This window comes from Corvus hawaiiensis, chromosome Z (genome assembly GCF_020740725.1).
Source record: "Corvus hawaiiensis isolate bCorHaw1 chromosome Z, bCorHaw1.pri.cur, whole genome shotgun sequence".
NCBI classification, from domain to species: Eukaryota; Metazoa; Chordata; class Aves; order Passeriformes; family Corvidae; genus Corvus; species Corvus hawaiiensis.
The window spans coordinates 60,105,884-60,129,126 of NC_063255.1; the positions used below are offsets into that span (position 1 = coordinate 60,105,884).

A 23,243-nucleotide genomic window follows, 5' to 3' on the forward strand; every position below is an offset into this window, starting at 1 on the left:
CCTCTCAACTTAGTGCTGTGTTATATGAGGTATTACCATATCCCGCAGCCATAGGGAGGAGGAGAGAAGATCCAGCAGGCAGGAATTGTGCAGCAAGATTGATTTATTTAATTATTTTACAAACTCTTTTATAGACTTTTTTTCTTCATAGTCTAATTGGACAAAGGATCAGCCACCCCTTGGGGGTGATTGGCTAAAATCCTAAAACATCCATTGTCAAAATATTTTTCTACTGTACTATAAACAAAGCTCGGCAGGGTCGCAGGTGTTCATGGTTTATAAACTCTGCGAATATCTTCTGTGAGAGAGAAAAGTATCCCACGGACTTAGAAAGTAGCAAGAAAAATTCTTGCTAGCAGCATTTTTGTATCCACAGTGAGGTAAATTGAAAAAAATGGATCCTTCTGTCTCAGAGCACTCAAGAAAAGTAGATGCTTTTGACCTTAATGTCTATGAACCTTTGAATCTACATCCATAAAATGAGAAAAATATCCTGTATATGCTATGGAGATTTTGTAAAACCAATTCACTTGTATTTGTGAAGCAAAAATTTGGAAGAAGTGCTAAAGAAAGGCCCCGGCTGAAACTAGTATCTGTCTTTGAAATAGACTACATAGCACACAGTGAACAAGTCATATACATTTAAAATGTTTTAGGCAAAATACCAAGAAGTTATTTCAAGTTCTTCCATACTACCTATTGCCTACCAAATCAGTCACACAGATAAAACATTACGTGCTTCAGTAGTAAAAGACAGCATCACAGAGAGATGAGGCTGGTAAAGAAGTTCTTTAAGTCATATGTAAATGAACATTGCAAAGTCCTATTTTCTGGGCACTATTCAGTGTAGATGTGTTCTCAAGCACTTGTAACTGCACAGAAAGAAGATCACAGGAATGTCACAGGATCCCTGTGAAAGTAATTAAAAAAAAAAAGACCAATGCCTTGAAGTGAAATCTAGGAATATTTTGCAGAGTACTTTCTGCTTGCACGAACATAAAACATATATGCATACATAAATATGCATACAACCAGCACAACACAGGAAAACAACAAATCACTGGTACCACTACTGACAGAATTATAATAAAGTGCCATTTTCTTCTCTGGACCACAGAAAATAAATGGTTTTAAAGAACAGTTACAGGCATTCTGGCAGCAAAGCAGTTGCTTTGAACTGCGTTAAAATTACCCAAAATGGTAGAACAAAGTGTTAATTTTGACTGACCTGAAATTTTTTTTAGCAGTAGTAAAGCACTAAGGACAACTTGTCTGAGAGCAGATGGGTTAGCAAAAACACAGTGGATTGTTTAACACCTCCACTACTTTTGTTAACTAGTTTCTTTGACCTGAGCGATAAGACTTATCCAAAGACATCCACCCTGTTCTTCTAAAGTCCTAGCTCTACACACTCCCACCAATGATAATTGGATAACATTCTACCATACACGAAGAAAGATAACCTAAGAAAGGTAAAATTTGATCAAAAAGGGGCTGAGCATGTCTGTGCCAACACAAATTTCTTGGATCACTCTACCCTACAGAGTAAATAATCCTGTAAAGTATTTAATCCCTAAAATAATACATCACCAATTCATGGTAATATCAGATGATAATAAGCCACTGCTTCTGTTAAACCAAAATCTGTTAGACATCAAGATGTATCTGCTCTTGAAAATATCAGACCTAAAAGTTTACAAAATCATAGAAGAGGTAAGACTGAAAGTCAAAGTGGGTCATCTGGTCCAACCTCACTGCACAAGCAGGGTCATCCCAGAGCACACAGCACAGGATTTTGTGTCCAGACAGTTCTTGAATATCTCCAGGGAGGGAGACTCTACAGCCTCTCTGGGCAACCTGTTCCAGTGCTTGGTCACTGCACAGTAAAGAAGTTCTTCCTCATGTTCAGGTGGAGCTTCCCTGTGTGTCAGTTTGTGCCTGTTGCCTTTTGTGCTATTGCTTAGCACCACCAATCCATCCTCTGGACACCCTCCCTTGAGATACTTGTATGTATTGGTAGGTCCCCTCTCAGTCATCTCTTCTTAAGACTGAACAGGCCCAGCTCCCTTAGCCTTTCCTGGTAAGAGAGATGGTCTCGTCCCTCAATCATCTTGGTAGGGCAGATTTGCTGCAGTTTAAAATCAGCTGGCTTGTATCATTTCATATTAAAGACTGATTAAGCATGACTCCCAAGTTATTTACCTCTACATTCTTTTCTTCAAAAATATCAGCTGCTAGACAACATGAAATCCTTCAGACCTGAAATAAATACCTTGCCAGGCATATACAGAAGAGAGTGAAAATATATTTTTCATAAAACTGTTTTCCCTGTTAGTTAGATTTCTTGGTTCATTTAATAAAATTATTCCTTTCAAAGCATTATTTTTTTTACGTAGCCTATAAAGTTATCTTTACTCATTCGTATTTAATGAAAGATAATCTCCCTTTGTATGTACAAAGCAAACAATGGTAACAAATTAGAATGCCAAAATTCTGAGTAAGAAAAATTACCATTAGAAAGCAAAAGACCAATCTGTGTGTCTTTTGAAAAAGCTTGTCTTTAAATAATGAAACCTCATATGCACTGACACCCATGAACCCTCCCTATGAATGAGTCTTTATTTACATGGAATTTATGATATTTTTAGTGTAACACTTTTATGTTTAAAAAATCTAATTTTGTTATTTTCCATAGATTAATGAAGCAGAATGAAAGATCTATCAAAAAACCTGTATTTCTGCAGCAATTTCTTATAAAATGTTTTGGAATAATAGAAGATTCCTACCGGGTCTTCTGTTTTGTGGTTATTCAGCAAATCAGATAGGAAATCATCGTGAAGACTTTCTCTCCGAATCAATGTAAATTCACGTAGGAAAACTGCTCCTTGATTTTGGTCTCCAAAAACCTAGAAGGAAAACATGATATTAGGAAATGCAAAATTTTAATACCGTCATAGACATGATCCTAATATTCAGAAAAATATGACTGGAAGATTAAAAGGCCAGTTAATGGTCCTCTGTCTTCCACTACTACATTTGTTCCAACCAGACAGCACTGCCATTAATGAGAACATTGACATGCATTTAAAGAATGTCAGTAAGTTAATAAATGATTTCCATTTACATGAAATTCTGTTGTGAAAGAAGTTTATATCTTGTTATTTACATCTATGGTTTGTATGACAGATAATGTTTAAAAACTCTTTTGTGAAATGAATTAATATTTAAATTGTATTTTTACTTTACGTAACAGATTGTGTTTGTCCAGCATTTTGACTGCTCTATCATAAGAAGACAGAGCTTAAAATTTCAAAGGGACAGAAAAAAATTATTTATAAATACTTTGGCAAGCAAACTCCAATATGTACATGCATTAAAAATAATTTAAACTAATTTTATATCTATTGTTTTTAAGAATATATATAAGCCATCTGAGAAGGAGGTTGTTTGTTCAGTGATTAACTAACCAATTACTATCAAAATGCCCTAGGTACAATTATTACATAGATTTGTATTTATATAGTTTAGAAATAAATAATGAAAACAAATCCACATCATTCTTCAAGCTCTCACATCCATTTTTTCTTTGGTTGTTCAAATCAAAGAAATTTTTTTAGCTATAACATAAATTTAAAGTGTTGGAAAGCAGTGAAATGTCAGAGAGGGTTTTGGAACATGTCAGAACACTGTCATTTCATTAGACTGTCTAATGAATTCCATTACAGGTGAAACATCCATAAAAATTGTTAACAACCAGGAATAGGGGCTATATTATCTCTGGAAATCTAGTAGATTTTTCAGTTACCAGCACTTCACAACATATTTGAGAGAACAGTATGTTTTATCAAAATGACTAAGTAAGAATACTTTACGATTTGACAACAGTGACTGCAACACTAGTGGGAATTAGACAAATGCAACTACCATAAATAATTTATTTGTATGCGATTCTGGTTTATGCTCCAGAAAAGTATCTTCTTCTGTTTCTCCATCTCAGAGATGGATACTGTATAAGATACTATAATGTAATATAATCAGGAACAGTGGATATAGTATTTCCTCACTCAGATAAGCACAGTACTTAAAAATGGACCGTTACTACTGACAACAGCTGCAATAACTACATTTTACTAAGACAAAAGTCCATGATCTGCTGCTTTTATTATGATTGTTTCTTCTACAGCCAGGTGCCATAATTAAGCTGTCTCTACTTATTCTAGCTGAGAAGCTGAAATGGCCTGTGAGTAACACAACGTTGTAGTGTCCAGTGGGAGAATGAAGTACAGATTTGCCTTGCACTCCTTACAAGTGAGTTGGTACTGCTTTTTGGGAGGATGCAGTTCCTAGTCCTGCCAGCTAGGAACTGAGATCAGACCTTCTATAAAGCTAGAGCAATTATAAAGGGCTGACTAGAAGAAGATGATCTAATTAACTTAAAGGGGGGATGGGAATATCTTTCTATGAAGTAGGTAATGGGAAGAATTGAGTCCCTGAATCCAAACTCTATGACCTAAATATAATAGACTTTTTCTTTGATGCAAAGTTCTTGCCTCTAGTAGTGAAATAAAGGGCACCTAGTTCTGGTTGCTTTGAGATCCTCTGCTCTAAATTTTACGTTTTCTTTTAAAAAAGAAGCAAGAAAAAAAAAATCATCCCATAAAAGGAATAGTTTTACAGTACTAGTATTTTAATATTTATAGTTAGCTTCCCATCTTGTGGATAACACTGAGAGATACACCCACTGATTTTATTCTTATATTATTGAGTCATAGCAATGAAGGATCCTCAGGGGTGTCTGAGGAAGAAACATGCATGTTCCCCAAAGAAAAAGAAGCTCTGTTACAGACACGTATTCTTTTTGGACAAATCATTATCTTAGAAATAAAAATGTTCTTGAAATAGCTCGTACTTCATAAAAATGTTTTAACTCAAGATTGGCAAAAAATGCTCAAACAGTAAAACTTATTTCAAGAAAGGAATCTGGTCTTTTACTTTGAAATAATAGCATCTCCTTGCGATTTTGAACACTTGTGATCAGCAAATCTAATGATAAAATTATAAAATCATAGAATTGTCTAAGTTAGGAAAGACCTTTAAGATCATTTAGTTCAGCTTTTAATCCAGCACTGCCAAGTCCACCACTAAATGAAGTCCCTAAGCACCACATCTACATGTCTTTTAAATACCTCCAGGGATGGTGACTCAACCATGTCCCTGGGCAGCCAGTTCCAATGCTTGTCAACTTTTTCCATGATGAATTTTTCCTAATGTCTAATCTAAACCTTCCCTGGCAAAACTTGAGGCCATTTTCTCTTATCCTATTGCTTGTTACCTGGAAAAGAGACCGACCCCCACTTCACTGCAACCTTCTGTCAAGTAAAGAGCAATAAAGTCACCCCTGAGACTCCTTTTCTCCAGCTAAATACCCTCAGCTACCCTGAGCCCTATCCTCATGAGCCTTGTGCTCCAGACCCTTTGCCACCTCCACTGCCCTTCTCTGGACATGCTCCACCACCTCAGTGTCCTTCCTTTCACAAAGGACCCAAAACTGAGCACAGGATTTGAGGTGTGGCCTCACCAGTGCTGAGTACAGGGGAACGATCCCTGCCCTGGTTCTGTTGGCCCACACTGGCTGATAAAGGCCAGGATGCTACTGACCTTCTTGGCCACCTGGGCACAGCTGGCTCATGTTCAGCTGCTGTCACCAGCAACCCCAGGTCCTTTACCTATTGGGCAGCTTTCCAGGCACTCTTCCCCCACACCATGGTGCTGCTTGGGGTTGTTGTGACCCAAGTGCAGGACATGGCACCATGCCTTGTTGAATATCATACCATTGGCCTTGTCCCATCAATCTAGCCTGTCCAGATCCCTGTGTTACTAATTTCAGAAATCAAATTACAAAGTAAAGAGTCACTTCTTTACCAATGATTCACCTTCCTATTTTGCTCCTATAAAAACATACCCAGATTCCAAAAATTCTTTTCCTTGTAAGTGCAGTCAGCTTCCTGTTATTAAAATTCCAGTCTGTTTTTCAAAATTAAAGAAATTTCTTGATAAAGAATGCAGATGCAATATCAATAATCTCAATAATTATTGCTAATTGCTTATTGCTAATCTTTAAAACTTAACTGTCTACCCTATCAACATTTATGCTCCGACTACTTCTTATTACATAGGTGGGAAATAGGTGTCAGAGGCACTATTCAGAAAGAAGTGACAGAGCTAAGTGGTCAAAAAAAAAAGACATTGGGATACTGAAGATGAAGGAAGAAGATGAGAAATAAAAAAAACTAGAAGAGCATTAATGAAAGAATGATTTATTTTAAATTTAGCAAATATGAATTATAAAGTCTTGAAAAAATGAAGAGGACTGAAAAACATGTGGTCATCTAAAGAAGGTTATTCTCTGTTTGATGCATATAATATGCTTTTCTGCTTTGAGAAGTAGTTCAGACTGAGTTCGCTTTAACTTATACATCATCTGATAAAACTTAGTTCAAGTAGAACATGGTCATCCTTACTGAGAGAGTTTGAATCAATCCATTAAAGATGAGTGTCAGTAAATTGGAATAATGTCTTGAAAGACTGTTTTCTATTTTTCAAGTTTTCCTTGAAGTCTTGGATTCATATATATGACCATTTCATTCTCTCAGGAAACCTATTTTCAGCATAACACAGCCACCATATCTCTCACCTATCTTCATTCAGTTTATGATCAGGCAAGCTTAGAAAATATCTCCAAAAATAATCCAAAGTAGCCTTTCTTAAGCAGTGAGCAAACCATACAAAGAAAGAGTGGCCTGACAGAAGTCTGACCTTTAGCAGCAGCAGCAGTAATCAGCGTCAATATGTGTCTTTTCAAGAATTTGCAAACAACATTGTAAACGTTTCACTAGTGCACATGAAAATCAAAATCATATCATTTAAGTTTCTCAGCATGAGGAAGATAGCTGGGTATTCAGGTACTCAACTGACATTGCAAAGAAGCCTTTTATGAAATTGATATGAGATATAATTCCAGCAAATACCTAAACAATAATGTTTTTCTCATTTTAGCTCAATTTCTATCTCTCTTAAATAGATGCAAAACATTAATTTTTCCATTAGATCCAGTGGTGTGAGTCCATACAGCAGAAATCTTTGAGGAATCAGGCTTACAAATACATAATTAGAAAATAAAAGACCCAATAAAAAACAGAGGATGAAAGGATGTATCCCAGCTAACTCTGTATAAGTTTTTTTGCACTTTATTACTGTCCCACCATGGAACTAGCTTCATTAATTTTACTATGACCAGCAATAAAGTAAACTACTAATAATTATTGTTAGCAAGGTGTAATAGTAATATTTTGCTGAATTCACAAGGCACAGGAATAACAACACATGCCTGGAATCTGATGCAAATAATCATGGTACCTTTAATATCACCTTTCTCAACACAGAGGAGAAATTTCAAAGTACGTTGCTCACAAAGCAGAAATACCAAATGTGGCCTCAAATATTTATAATTAACCATTTAGGCACATTCCAGGAGTAGTTTCAAGGTGACGAGTGCTCAGTTGAAGCTTTTTTTATTTTGTATATTCAAAGTCTAAATCACACAGAAAATTATCACTAACATCAAAACTAGAATCAAAAAAATTGTACTGGTTTATTAAAAATACTTCTGATAAATTTGTTTAAAATATCAGATTCTTTAAGTTTGCTTTTTTTTTTTACCAGGAGGCCTACAGTGTTTTGATAATGAGAAGAAGGATTACTTTGCTAACTAGCAGTATGAATCTCTTGATTTTCTTGACAGAAACAAATTAAAACAGGAAACATGAAAGAATTTAAGGTATTAAATATCAGAAAGGGTGGCAGTGACATTTATAGTGAGGGATGATGAATGCAGGCTTTTAACAAGCCGAGTCATCGTACATTGCACTCCAAACACCATAACAACTTGTGCATGTATTTCAACTCTGAATTACTCTCCATAAAACTTAAGAACAACATTCCACTTTCCTGCCCACACTTCTAAGGGAAAGAGTGGCGCACTTTTATATGAGTGACAAGAGCTTTACTGCATCCTCCAGCCCTGCCAATCATGCAAGAAGAAAGGCATCCCAGAAGACTCAAAGTGTGTATAAGCAGCGGCTAGCTGTCAAATAAACTTGATTCCTACCTCTCTTGCCTCAAGAAATTGTTTAACAAAATCTCATAGGGAATTCTGAAATAAGAAAATTATTACCATTGCCTTACAAATTCTGCCATGGTTTTTACTGCAATGTTGATCCAAATTTTCTTTTTCTTTATTCTCCAAAATGAAATTAGAAGAGGGGTAGGTAGAGGGTGGTACAAGTCCAATACCATGTCACAAATTCAGAAGCAATTATAGTCTGGCTCCACATTTAAATTCTAAAAGCTGTTTGTCTTTAACAAAGTCCATGCAAGAATTTAAGATATGCAGAAACATTACAGCCCAATTCTGCCACTGTTAATCATTCTGAACACTTTTCATTCCTCCATGGAGACCCAGAAAGCCATGCACAATTTAAAATCTATTCTGCATGTCGCCTTCTGGGAATTTCTTGCATATGAGCACTCTATGCTTTTAAGAGAAATACATCCTAAAGGAGATACTACCCTATTTAATTAAGGAAATCATTCTCCATGTACTATGTTTCCTTATTATATGCTTCAGAAATGTTCAGAATTTTCCTAATTAATTTTCTATGTCCCCATAGGGAAATATGTGGATTCAAGTAAACAGAGACTGTGTCAATGCATTTGTAATAGGGTTGAAAATCTGAAGTATTTGCTGTCATGGAGTCAACTCTTGCTATAAACCAAAGACTAGAAGAATCCATGTGAGAGATAAGGTAGAATCCAAAGTAAAAATCTGGTATTTGGACAGAGGTAGAACAGCTCTAGCTTAGATTTTTCTTTCTCTTTCATAATTTCTGTCTCCCAGATTGGACCCTAGAGCTGTGATGATGACTGTTCTCCCCAAGGAAAGTCCCTTCCCTTCCATGAAATTTAATTTTCTTTGTATTAGTTCAAGCAAATGGTTTTATTGCCAAAACAACAACAAGGACAAAACAACAAAGCTTTTATTTTTCTTTCATTTTTATGAGGTTAGATGAGATGATATGTTTCATTTCTAGGCCACTGTTAGAAAGTTAAAGAAAACTGTGGGCTATTTTAACAAATCATACACATGTGATGGCATTAAGCTCCCAGTGCTTAATGTCCTGTGACAGTTCCAGTGCATAGCCCTTTGACAAATGTGCTCATGTGAGTGTAGACAGTTTTCATATGAGCCTCTCCATTACAGGTATGCTGAACAGTCACTCTCCATTATTGGTATGCTGGAGTGGTGTCACTATACAGAAAATATTTATTACCATGTGAGAAGGCAGAAGAATATTCAGGTGATTGCACACACAACTCTCGTGCAGTCACAGTGAATAGAGAAAGCATAAGAAAGTAGTCATATTCTCAGCCTATTAACTGTGATCAGTTCTTCACCTTCAATTCTTTACTGCCCTTGGCAAAGGTTCAGCATCTCTGCTGAAGGTGGAAGAGACTGTCCCAGGGCTAAGCTAAATGCTGTCAGCATATTTCTTTTTCTCTTTCCTATAAGTAAGGTTTGAAGGGAAGTTCTCTTTGTTCATGCTGAATTTTCTTTTTTTTAAGGTAACCTTTAGAGGCCAGTTTCACAATTTTTCTTTTCATGGATAGTTAATAACTCATTCTTGCCTTACAACCCTTAGATTTTATGGCTTTGATTCTCAGCTTGCTAATTGTCTTTCAAATGGAAGAAAGGGTTGTCTAGATTTATGAACTAAATAAATTTTAAGCCAACATTTTTTACTACTGCAATATCTTCTTCTCATAGGTCAAAATAGAATTGCACGTACTGGGCCGGCAAAGTTATATAAGAGAAACAAACAAACAGAAAGTATTTACCCCTGTGGAAAACAAATTTTTGCTGAGACCTGATTATCAACAATATTGCTTTCCAATTCCAGTCTTTCCAAACAGTGATGAAATTATAGTTTCTGAATTAACAGCCAGTCTCTTAGGAAACTGGCTACTGTTTGTAGTAGGCTTGTAGGTTTAGAATTTTTAAAGAAAGAAGAAGATTCTTGTTTGGCTTCTCTGAAGATAGTCACACGGTGCCTTAAAATACAAACCCCAATAGCAACGTATTTCCCAAGGGAATGTTTTATTCAACGGTGAAATGTTCCCACCAGAAATCTTTTTGCTAGTCTTGAAATATATTTAATCTTTTTTTCTTTCCTCCTTGCCTTTCCACAGAGACTGAATTCATTATGATCTTAATGGTAATGTCCTGACTTCTTTTAAAACTCTGTGAAGGAAATGTGGGTTTGTGCTAATTATTTTCAGTTCTTAAACAACCACAATAGCAGAGTCTGGTTAATGTTTTCATTGAAGGAATTATTTAAGCTCCATTTCAGTCTCTCATTATAAATGAACAAAAGAAACAAAAAGTGATTTGCCCTCAAGAATTACAGCTTGAAGTGTCCCTCAGACAAAACCACCAGCTACTAACATCTTGGACAGACATTTGCAATGATGGGGATAAATTTGTAAAGCATGCACACGCCTACACTTGACCCACAGTGTACCAACAAGAGAGAAAGCCAATATGGTCCCATTAAATGGAGAGGCAAAAATGCAGAATGCACAAAACCACAGCAATTATCCTGCTGCCAAGCAACCATAGCCAAAAAAAAAAAAGCAAAGGAAGGAGAGGGAAAGGGGAGAAAGAACAAGAAAACAAAAAGCAGACTGTGGGGATAAAAAAGGTGAAGTCCCATAGAAGCAAACAAATCAAAGCTATACAATTCCTTTAAAATCCTGCTGATTAGAACCTTCTTTCTGGCTGTAGTTAGCACAAAATGCATCAAGGTTAATAGCTTCACAAACAAGAGCTGGAATTATACTTGAGAATGTTACCTACTTTCTAATTTACTGGATACACAGGAGATATTTAGATGGGTATGGCATCTTATCTTCATGAAAGCTATTTTTTAAAAAAATAAAAAAAGCTACTGTGATTTGGGAAAAATTGTATCCAAGGCCTAAACAGATTTACTTTCCAAAACAAGCCAAATAAATAGTTATTCAAACTACTTGAAAACAGACACACAAATTTCTATGACACAAAACTAAAGAAAACCAAAATATAAGATCTGAAGAGTTAATTTTCTAATGCTTCTTTCACTGCCTTACTTGGCTGACCATGAACAGGTATGGAATGCTTAACTCAACTGTATTTAGAAGCTGCATCAGTTTTTAAATGGTCAGAATTAGTATGTGCCATGTGAGAAAATGGAGCAAGTAACAGCTTTAGAAATCGTTCTACAAGCCTCAGTATGTTCATTTATCATCTTGTCACTGCTCTGCAGTATTCTCCTAAGGGCCAGACTAGACCACAAACTATGTCAAATTGCATGAACAAATAATGATCTGAGATTAGCAAGATCAGACATTCCCAAATGTCATCTAAGCAGCAGTACCTGATTTCAAATTATTATTGGCACAAAAGTAAGCATAAAGTAAGATTTGCCATTGTTTTGCAACATAGATCACAATTAGCTGTACTCAAATTATCACAATTTATTTCTCTTGTTATTTTTGAGCATGTTAGAAAAAACAATGGTAATGCAACTTTCCTATAGTGAGAAAATGATAAATATGCATTCAGGAAAATAATGAAATTGATAATTTAATTTAATCTAGAAACTGAATAATTTAAAGTCATTATTTTTCTTCCTCTTTGAATCCCATTGCTCAGCAGGTTTTTTATTTCATCTATGAATCCTCTCAGCTTCCTTGAATTTTGTTTTGGAAGAGGAAACTGACAGGTTCTCCAGAATCACTTCATCAAACTTTCTGGGCACTCTGGGCATTGAGTATTTTCGTTACAAAAATAAAACTTCACAATTATAATATTCACATTTTCTTCAGTACTTGAATTTTGGGCTTTTTGATGCAGGACTGATGAACATCACTTTTAAACAAAGGAATCAAACTACTCATTTGGCTTCTTCTTTTTAATGTTACGTGTCATTATATCTTAGAGAATAAGGAGCCCTGCAGAGCTGACATTATGGACATTGTCTCAAATGGAGTTCAACTACTTACAATGGAAGGCCCTGTATACATTTTTTTATCTCTATCATATTATTACAAAATAAGGCAATTGTCACAACATAATTCTTTACATGGGATTATTTATGAAAACAACAATTTGTTTATTACTGTCTTCTCATATGGTAGTGCCTCTGACCATCTCTATTAAGAACCAGAATTTCAGGAGTGGTACTATTTTCTGCAAATCATATCTTACAGTATTTACAGCAATCTAGATACTTCAAATAGCTAAAGCAGTAGTAGAAAACAGTAGTAATGCTACCTTTCTGACTTGCCATTCAATTAGATAGGTTTCAGTTACCTCATTTCTCTACAACAAAGCACTGCATATTCTATTTATTCCAGGTAAGTATGTCTTTTCTTGGCTGGGTAGCCAAACTACCATTGTTTCCATCAATACAATGACCGGTTTTGTAATCAGATTATTAATCGTTATCAGATTTATAAGCTTTTGTGACAACTTGTAAAATAACTGAAATAGAAGCCATGATTTTCTTATGTCTGTGAAATATTAAATCATCCAGTAGGAAAATTATGAAAATAAGTAGCTCCATGGCATGACATTTTTTGTATGTCTTTACAATGTGATTGGCATAGTAATAGAAGACTTAATTCATAGACTCTGAGGAACCTATTTCTTCAAATTGTATTTTAGTTTAAAAACACTCCTTATGAGATTTGTGATGCTTCTGCCAGTGGTAAGACTGGTTTTAATAACATTAGAGTCCTTTTCATTCTGAATAGTTTGTGAATATAGGAGGGGTTTTGTGGGTTTTCTTTTCCTTTGGGGATCAAAAAAGACAAAGCTGTGTCTTTATAGGATTTCTCCTAAATGTGTCCTTGGAGGTTTCCTTCTTTTATCCCTCCATATTTAGTATACTTCTATCACATGTGTTATCAATGAAGTTGGTTGGGTCAGACTCTTGCAAACAGAATTTCTAACTCCTCTCAGTTCTTTATATCCTAAATAAGGATCTCAGTATTTCTGGAGATGATAGTAGCAGGGCATTTGACACAAATTAGCAAGTAACAGACCAGATATCCAGCTGTAGTAAATTAGAACAGCTTCATTTAAACTATTGATTTATACCAGCTGAAAAATTATACCTGCTTTAACAAAAATACTAGGTGGTTCGTTTTTTTTTTTTGTAATCACAGCAGGACTTTCTAATTATTTATTCAGTGTTCCATACATTTTTTGGGCTGCACTGCTTAGCAGGTTGCTATGTTTCTAATTTACTTTTAAAGATATTTTGAGACGTTGATGTCTGATTGGAGTGGCCATTGACACAGCAGCTGCCCAACATTATCAGATGGGGCATCCAGCCAGATAGCAGCTTCCTCACAGTTTCCAGCTCATGCTAAACCCTGCTGCCTCTTCCAAGCACAACCAAGATCCCCTTCACTTCCTGTATTACAGGGTGTCACCCTATCTGTGCATTAAACACAGCACCCCTTTTACACTGTGTTCGTACAGTCAATAATGAGAGAATTTCCTAGAACACGAGTCATATGCCTTTTGTGGCAGACTTACTTGAAACTCATTTCATGTTAGATACTGTTCTTAGTTTCACCGAGTGATTTTTCCGCATTTTCAGAGTTTCATAGTATTGAAGGCCAGAGGCCACATTCATTACCAGGCTATACATTTCAGACATAATTCCTGCATTAAGCAATCAGTGTTCTCCACATTACTCATAAATAACTTTTAGATAAAGGAAAATATATATTTTAGAAGAAGCATCCCATCTCAAAATGCATCTTATTACTTGATGATTAGGGAGCATAAAGTAAAATACTGTACTAGCATATGTTTATTAGAGTCATTACACCCAAATTCCTCCAAAAATAATTTTCATTGTAGTTTGTCATATCTTTCTGTTTAAAACACATAACTTAGTGTTTAAGTCCTGCTTAAATAAAAAAGCAATTGTATAATTTTATATACAAGTGAAAGAAATACCAGCGAAGTATAACATCCAGCAGCTGGTAACAGCTTCTAGAAGATAACTGCCTGTATTAAGGCTGCAGCATAGACAGAGGCAGAATTCAGCAGCCAAGAGAGTCTGCACAAAGGTAGACAGAGCAGAGAACCAAGCAGATTCTCAGTATGCTCCCAAATGCCTGCCATGATGCTGCTCTGAGGGCCTGCTTGGCTTCAAGAAATTTGAATTTGATTCCCAGCATGAAGTTACTGAAACTGGTATGGCATCCATGTAAAACAGGAAAACTCATGTTTGCTCAGGGTTTAATTTGTATCCCAGAGATAAAAAATCTCAAAACAGTAGTACAAAACCAGAAAGAGCAAGAGAGTAATATAATAAAAAAATCTTCAAACTCAGTATAATAAAAAAATACAACAAAAAAGAATTAAAGTGTAAAAAAAAAATATGTACATGGAACAGATAAATTTGGTGGCTTTAATCTGTAAATCTTACAGTTACATTAGCTAAAAAAGAAACCAGAAACTAGACTGGCCTTTTTCAGAAATAAAATTTTTATATACACAATCTTCTTTGAAGAATGCAATGAATTACTGAAATCATGATCATCATGAAGGTGTGTATGACTCCATCACTAAGTGGAAGTGGATAAAGCTCATGGATTTTCAAACTTGAGTTTTAAACAGGAAGAATGTAATCTATTTAACAGATGGAGTACATTTTTGTCCAAGTTTATTTATTGACACTCAGCTGTAGACTTCCTGAAAATAGCTATCAATGCCTAAATGTTGTAAGTGCATATCAACATTCAGTGCCAATTTGTAGTAGAACATCTGACACAACTAACATTATACAAAGCATGACATTTCTTCCTGTTCAAAAGACCAGATGCAGGCCATTATAAGGAGAGAAGGAAAGACTCTTTCTCTCACATCTCTAATAGAGTGCACTCAGTCACAGTATATTCCAAGAAAGGAAAACGTGGTGCTATTTCAACACATGTGAAACAGCCATCACGTTAAAAAGAAAAAAAAAAAAAAAAATCTTTGAATATTACATGCTTTACACCACCAGATTTTATCACACCAAGGCATCATGATTCTGGAAGACAGTTGTGGTCTTTAAGAAGCAATGTAAGAACATATCTTTTGCTAACAAAAATTAAAATTATTTAAAACTAAATTTACAGTGTGTTGATATGATGTATCACCTGCCCTGATACTTTCAGCAGCAAAACAAACACGCTGAGCTGAACTCACTTTTTTTACAGCCTCACATCTCAAGAACAGAAACAGAACTGTGTTTTCTGGCTTCCATAAGACAGTTTTTTACATCTTTCTCATAGTCTTCAAGTCTAAGGAGAAAATAGTTATGGGCATTTTCTGTGCCTACACAGGAGTACCTCCTGCAGCGATTGCTCTCACAGGCCCATCTTGATGAAGGACATTAAATTTCATGTAAATAATTTTTGAGATAAAAAGTTTTGTGTTTCTCCACTTACACGTTAGAAAAAGGCAGCTAATTTTATGAATGACAATGAAGAATTTTGTAAGAGTTAATATACTCCAAATCTTAGAGTAGCAAATTGCGATACTACGCATAATAGCTGCCAAAGAGCTCTCACTACTTCCTGAGTCTAATGCCACCATCATCCATCTCCTTGGCACTCTGGTAACACACAACAGCAAGGAAAGCAGGAAAAATGAACTCTCACACAATGGTAGTTGAAATGATGGATGAGAACATAGATAAACAATTCTCACTGTAGTTTAGAGGCTTACTCTTCTTCTGGTTTCAGAATCCAAATAAACTTATGAAAGTCAAAAAACACAATTAATTAATTTACTAAAATTATCTATGAAATGACCACTACAGTTCTAGAATTCTTTCAAACACAAGGATAAACAGAATCTACGTACTTCGAAACACTGTATTTAATTTATGACATAGGTTCCTGGTATTGAGATAATAAGGAAATAGAGGAACAAGAAGGCAGTAAGAGTAAGTAAACACAGTATTATTAGAGGATATTGTTACAGTTAACAGATTTGGAAAAGAAAAATACAATACGCATCACATATTTTATATATATTAAAATACATTCCCTAAAATAATTTTTTCCAATTTGAATTTATATCCTTACAGTCCTGTTTATTCAAGCTCTATTAGCATTCATGGTATTGCTTTACTGTTGTTGAAAGTTAATTAAAAAGTGTCTTAGACTGGCAATGTATGAGCCTTTGCTTGTTTTTTCCAAGTAACTGCAACTAATTTTTAACCAGCTGTTAACAACCTTTAACAACCTCTAAATACACATTGGTCAAATTTTGAATTAAGTCTTGTTCCTCAACACCTTATTAAATTAGTAAGTTGAGGGACAAAATCACTGAGCATGGGACTGTGGTGACACTTGGAACAACAAAAAACTGGATGACATTCTGTGAAAAGATATGCTTATGGATAACCTACAAACAAAAAACTAAACAGACTGAACAAATCATTTGCTGCCCAAAAACTGGCTCAGCAATGACAGTTTCCAAAATATTATTAAGCAGCCTGTAGAAAATAAAGTAATTGTCTCATTGTAAAAAAACAGAGGTAGTGATCAAAATAATTACTTTCAAATTTGAGTCACTGGTGAGTCAGACAAGGCTAAGTGGGACTAGAGATAGAGCAGTACTCCATCAGGCAGCCCGTGTGTTTAAATAATTCTCTGAATCACAGATGAAGGAGATGTTTCTTGTTACTGAGTATTATTTTTCATTTATAACTATTATAAAATAAAGCCAACTTTGCTTTTATGATTAGAATGTCAAATTATGAGGAATTTTGCATTCACACTAAAACTTCTACAATATAAGTTTAGATAGAGGAGTGGTCACAGTAAGTCATCTATTCAGTTCATAAATACATCAGGCCAAGTAGAAAATCCAGACATTATATTGAAACTAACATGTACCATAGATTCCAAGTGCTGCATTCTGAGTTATTTCTATGTATTATTGCCTTCCATTACACACATTAGGTATTGGGATATTTTTTAGTTCTCAAATTTGTCATATTTTGTCCAACAAAATATATAACCTCTTGATCTATACTTCTGTCTCATTTGAGTGTATGTTTTGTTAAAGACAGAAACTAATTTCATTCCAATAGGAAGTCAAGGAATTTAAAATAGAAGTCTTGTCTTGACACATGAAGCCATGTTTCACGCTGCTATTTTAATATCAGGTGGGGTTATTCTGAAACAGCTTTTCAATGTGAGTACTGGTAGAGCTAAAGAGAAAAAAAGAAGTAGAAAATTAGGGTGTTGCATAATGTTGGTGGTAGGACTAAATGGTCCTGGAAATTCCTCTTGGTTCTATCTGCTCTGGGACACATACCCTTCTGATAAACATACTTCAGCATGCAAGTCACACTTATTTGAGAAAAAATGGGCAAAACACTCTCTCTTTCACTAGACCCAAGGCTTTGAAATTGCCTTGCTTCAGACGTACTTTTTCTTCTCCAAGTAAGAGTTTTAATCAGATACAAGTAATCACAAGTTTATTATATATTACTTTCCTTTATTATTTACTTCAAGAACTAAACTCAGAAAACATTTTGGCAAGGATTGGAAAAGGATTATTTAAGGATAATTATACAAAAAATTTTGGCACACTTCAGACATCTTATACAGCACCGCAATATTAATGGTACCTCCTTGTAATCCCTAAAACGTATTTCTATGAAGTATTTTTATCCAAACTATAGCAGGACATCATGAACCAGGGAAATCATCACTTGACTCATCTCAGGCAACTGTAAGTCTTCTCTACAGTATGTATTTTCTCAGCTATTACACAATCTTAGACATCTGTGAGTGCTCTTCCAGGATTTAGCAGGACTAAAGAGGGCTCCCTTACTACAACTTTAATTTTATGAAATGGGAAATGTGATCACTTGAGTATATCAATATTATTGAAATAATGCAAGAAACAGGTGTTTTCCAATAAGAACTCAGTTCCCAGTTGTACTGTTCCATTGAACGGATTCCCCTACTTCTCTGTTGCCTGACAGTGACCCAGTTCCAGAGATGCTATATTTATTCATGTGAAGAAGAAAAACATTTAAAGGTTGTTCAACTATTTAAAGTTCAGTTCTCAAAAAAATGGATCACTGCAGTTTTAATCAAATAATTTTTATCTGTATTACACTAGCACTTAAATAATCTAAACACAACACTATGCAGCTAAGAAGGGAGCAAGTAATGATCATTGGTTTGATGCACTTTTATGGGCCTGTAAATTGCTTCAGAAAAATGAATGTCTGACTCCACCTACAAAAAGCTTCGTATTTCTAAAATCAAAACCACAAATGGTTTTGAAGTTGCTCAAATATTTGGTTTCTTGTTTTTCCCATCACTTTCATTTCTCCCAGGAGAGGAAAGTGCTAAAACTCCATTAAGACAGACCAACTGCTCTTACAGGCATCCCAGATCAAGAAAGAGCAGGAAATAGTAGCAGTCTTACATTAAAATTTCAAGCAATTCCTCCTTAAATTTTGCAGATTCTTGTGCACATTCTAAATCCTTGAGGGAATTAGGCAAACTAAATCTAGTATCCTTATCTTCCAGGATTCTCTCCTTACCCGAATAAACATCCCCAGCCAGGGTTCATTGAATAAGGACCATGCAGCTCTTTGTAACATTACCTTCCTAGACAAAATACAGATAGACTCTGCATTAACCTGATATTCAGGACTATTTTAATTTTCTTTTAGAAATAGGCTTCTTTAGTTAGTTCTGTCTAATAGACATACAGAAAACTGCTTTGAATATGCACAAAAATAAACTAAAGCCAATGTAAACTAAACCCACCTATTTTATTTCAAGCTATCGCATTTCACTTTTTGTTTTACTTATAGCAGGTTTGAATTTTGAAAAAAAAAACTTTACTGATTGATGGATTTCCCTTTCGTATTTAATTTGAAAATATAATTCTACCAAAACAATAATGAAAATGAGTCCTGGAAGTAGTTACTACCAGCTAAAACTTGAAAATGTCCATTTTCTAATTAAACTAGGTGGATAAATCTTTGTTTACTATATTTCAAAATAAAAGAGCACAGACTCTTCAATACTTGCATCACTTTTTAAATGCATAACATTGATGCAGCTGTTCCCATCTTTCAAATAAGAACATGTCAGATTTGATGCCTTACAATTTGAATTTTCAAGGCCTCTCTTTTCACAGCAATAATACCTCTGTGGAACAGCAAATTGCAAAATTGGATTAAAATATATAGTTTTACTGATATGAAAAATCATCTGTATAAAGTAATTTATGCAAAACCAAGTAACTAGTATCAGTCTACCAATTATATGTAATTATCCTGCCTGTCCAACATCACTTTTTTACCCTTCACTCTAAGTAGTGCATTGATGCTGAAAAATTTTGAGAGACTCTGCTACGTGTTGAAAAATCTTTTGCCCTGGAGAATTTCTTTGCTTCTGCATTAAGAGGTCATTACGTCAGATTAACTGTGATTTGAGGATCAATACCACTCAGAATTGGCTTTCCTTTTCAAAAGTGTTCGTCCCACTACATTGAGTACTACTTTACTTGCAGGGAATTAACAAGTAGGGTTTGCTGGTCTGACATTGAACAGCAAGCCATCGTTTAGCTGCTTCTTGTTTGATCCATCATCCAACTTTCTAATCAGAAAGGAAAACCACATTCTGAGGGAAGCCTGACAGATCACATCACCAGAGCAGATCTCAAACCAACAAGGCAGTGATGAAGCATTTGCTCACCACAGTGCACATCACTCCTCTTAAGAGCTGAAGTGTAAAACATAAATGACAAAAAACAGAGACAGGCAGTCATCTTTTAATGTGCAAGAGGATGTCATGTGAGAAGAATGGGAATTCATCTTCAAAACTTTTCCTCAAGTATTCTGCATGAAGAATGTATCTCTTTAGGTAATATACTAACCTAGTAGCAGAGAAGGAAAAACTAAAAACAAAAAAACCACTGTTGCCAAAAGGACAACATATTCCAAAACAGCAAGGAGAGGCTTTTTGTAATCCATCCTGTTCTCTGAATTTCTGCTACAGGGATCTCACACACTTGGTCTCTGAGGAGGAAGAGATGCCAGCTGTCCTCCTCCTGAGCAGCCCCTAGCTGTTAATTCATGAAGTGTCAATGAAAGGCCGCCTGTTCTCTGTGTCCCTCTGGCTGGCTGTCTAGAGCAGTGGGTGGTGACTAGTGGGATGATGTAACCCAAAGTGGCTGTCGGCAGTAGGTCACGGTTCATCTGCTTCCACTAAGGAATTGCAGCTGTGCAATCTACAGCCTTTACTCAGGAGAAGATTGGCCACATGCTTGAAAGCATTCTATAGCTGTTACTTCTATCTTCCCCAAAGAAAGACACAGGCAAGGAAGAAATTAGAGAGAATGGCAGTGGGTCACTGGTATGGCTGACATCCAGCCTCAATGAGACAAGGACCATTAAACCAAGTAATCACAAAGTATTAAGACATGAAGTGAAGACTTAAGGAATAGAAGTCCTAAAACAAGCAAACTGTTTGAAAATGCTGTTCAAAGTCTCCAGCCTCCCATGTACCAATCCACCTTCTGAGCAGTGCTATGCTGTGACATGAAGCACAAAGCCTGCAGAAACAGGTAATATCAGTAATTAAGAAGAAAGGGCTTGTAATTCAGAAAAACAAGGTAACACAAAGAAGTGGAAAAGAATGAAAACATGTTAGGAAACTGCTGATTAGATCCTTTCATTTCATAGGAAAGGTGCCGGATTTCCCATTTCAATGTGTACCCCTTGTCTCTCATTTTCATGACAGACATTCTAGTGAAGATCAAACCAAGCAATTTTTCAAGAACAAAAATAAACTAAGGAAAATTCAATTAAATTTGAAAGGAAAATAACTCAAGTTTGTCCTATAGGTATAAATGTTGTCTAGCCTGGTAGCAGGGATGTGCCTGTGTGTGCACCCAGTTAACTTCAGTCATGAAATCCCTACAAAATCCAGTACCTCCCCAGGCTGCTATCTGCATCGGTGAGAAAGTGGATTGATTTGGAACACTGAGTTGACTACAACAGAGGGGACTTACTAAATTCTAGACATTTTTAGAACAACATGTCTGACTACTTCATCCAGAAGTGTTCCATGTGGAAATTTTGGATTGTCTTGAGGATGCTTCCTGAAAAGTAGTAAAAGTGCATTTACCAGTTTGTATGTTTCAATATGGTGTTTAGCACCCTGGGTGGAGGAATCCCAACCTTCCTTCAGATATCCCCTAAAAGATTCCTTTGCAGAACTGAATAAAAAGTGCAGAAATATAACAGTTATAATAGTCAGTAGGAACTCTGCAAGTGCAGCCAGGGTCATGTACAACAGTCCTTTGTACATGGTTAATATGGTTAGAAGCTAGTTTGTCTGTAATCCAAGCCAACCAATAATGAAGGATCATGCATGTGAGGGAGTGGTCACAAAGGACCACCCAGGTATAAAAAGTGGTTCAGAGAGTTTCACCTGATCCTGCCAAAGACAACAAGGAATCTTGATATCATGATTTGGACAGTAACCAATCATCCAGTCTGAAAGAATTAACAAGAGTTCTATCCTATGCCACGGGCTTTTTATTAAATAAACGTTCTGCATATGAGTGTCTGTGCAATAGCCAGGCACTAGCTAAGGAAAGAGACAATTGACGTATGTAGCCACAATCAGAAACAATACAAGAAGAAAACTTCTGGAGAACAGAGATACATGAAACACATTTCACAAACGCATATATTTCATATACAGTATAAAAAGTCTGATATCCAAATTGGTAACAAAACAATAAAAAAGAATTAGAATGGAAGAGTTCAGCTGGAAGGGATAAACTATGATCATCTAGTCCAAATCCCTAATATCTAGGTGACTGATGGAAGACTGTCAATTTTCAGCCTAAGCCCTCCTTTTAAAAGCATATTTTCACATAAATTATGGATCTCTCATGTTTGGTAAGAAGTTTCACACACATAGACATTCAGGTGACTTGTAATACAATTCTTTTGCTTATTAGAACAACAGAATTGCATAATGACAAAAATAAAGAACTGCTGCTGTAGACCACCTTTAGCTGTCAAAAGGCAGAAATGGAAACAGGATTCTTCATGTATGTAGGCCAAAAACGTAAACCAAAATCTTTCTTTATTCAGGGCGAGGAGGAAACTGAAGAGCATTACACATAAAGAGAAGAAAGCTTGTTTTTGTAACTCTAAATCAAAGAAGATAGAAAGTTTGGTAAAATACAATACAAAAACAGATTTTAAAATTCCACTGTAAAGTTGGGAGAAATCACAGAAAACATCAATAAGTGGAGAGCAAAAATAAAGTAGGAATTACAAAGGGTGAAAGAGACACAAACTTGGCTTAGAAAATTAATGAAGTCCATGAGAAATAGCAAGATTTTGTACAATTATGTAAGAAGACTGATCAGCACACTGAACAGACTAGAGTGATATGCATAAGATGTAAACCTAATTATAAATCAACACCCAAAAAACTTCTGAATGCAGGTAATGTGACAAAAGAATTATTCAAGGAGAGTGAAAATAAAACTGTCAGGCATGCTTTTATGTATTTAAAAATTATCTGTGAGAAAAATTATTCTGTGAAATAATTACTAGAAAAGAATACTCTAATGACACTGTAGAATAAGTCTGCCAATCACAACTAAGTCCCACTTGGATACACGCAAAGATCTCATTCTTATTATTGGAGAGCAAATTACTGGCAAGGATTGTGGGTTTTTTACAGAAAATTAATACCCCAAACATACTTTGGAAAATAAAAGACTGCTAACAGTGGTAGGCTTAGTAATTTGTACCTGTCATATTCATTGAAAAATGAATGAAAAGCATTTTGTCAACAACAACAGCAAAATAAAAAGGAACTACTTAGTTTTAGTAAGCAGAAATGAAATAATGGAAAATATACTCAGATGTTTACTTATTTAAATAGAAAGATTAAAAGATAAAAAGTAAGTTGATAGAACAGGTTTTTTTGCAAAACTGTCAGTATGTGAACATGAGAGACTGTGAGGATTGCTGGCTGGAACATTTGGGGGGGGTGTGTGTGAG

At 35.4% G+C, this 23,243-nt stretch overlaps 1 protein-coding gene across 2 annotated transcripts in view; it reads right to left on the reverse strand.

Moving 5' to 3' along the window:
* The window catches only part of ADAMTSL1 (ADAMTS like 1), a 414,253-nt gene that overhangs the window by 313,321 nt on the left and 77,689 nt on the right, over positions 1 to 23,243 (reverse strand). For both annotated transcript variants that reach the window (XM_048292487.1, XM_048292486.1), the window contains exon 2: positions 2,787 to 2,906. In XM_048292487.1, coding sequence (XP_048148444.1) covers positions 2,787 to 2,906 — 120 coding nt within the window. The remainder of the gene's footprint in view (positions 1 to 2,786; positions 2,907 to 23,243) is intronic.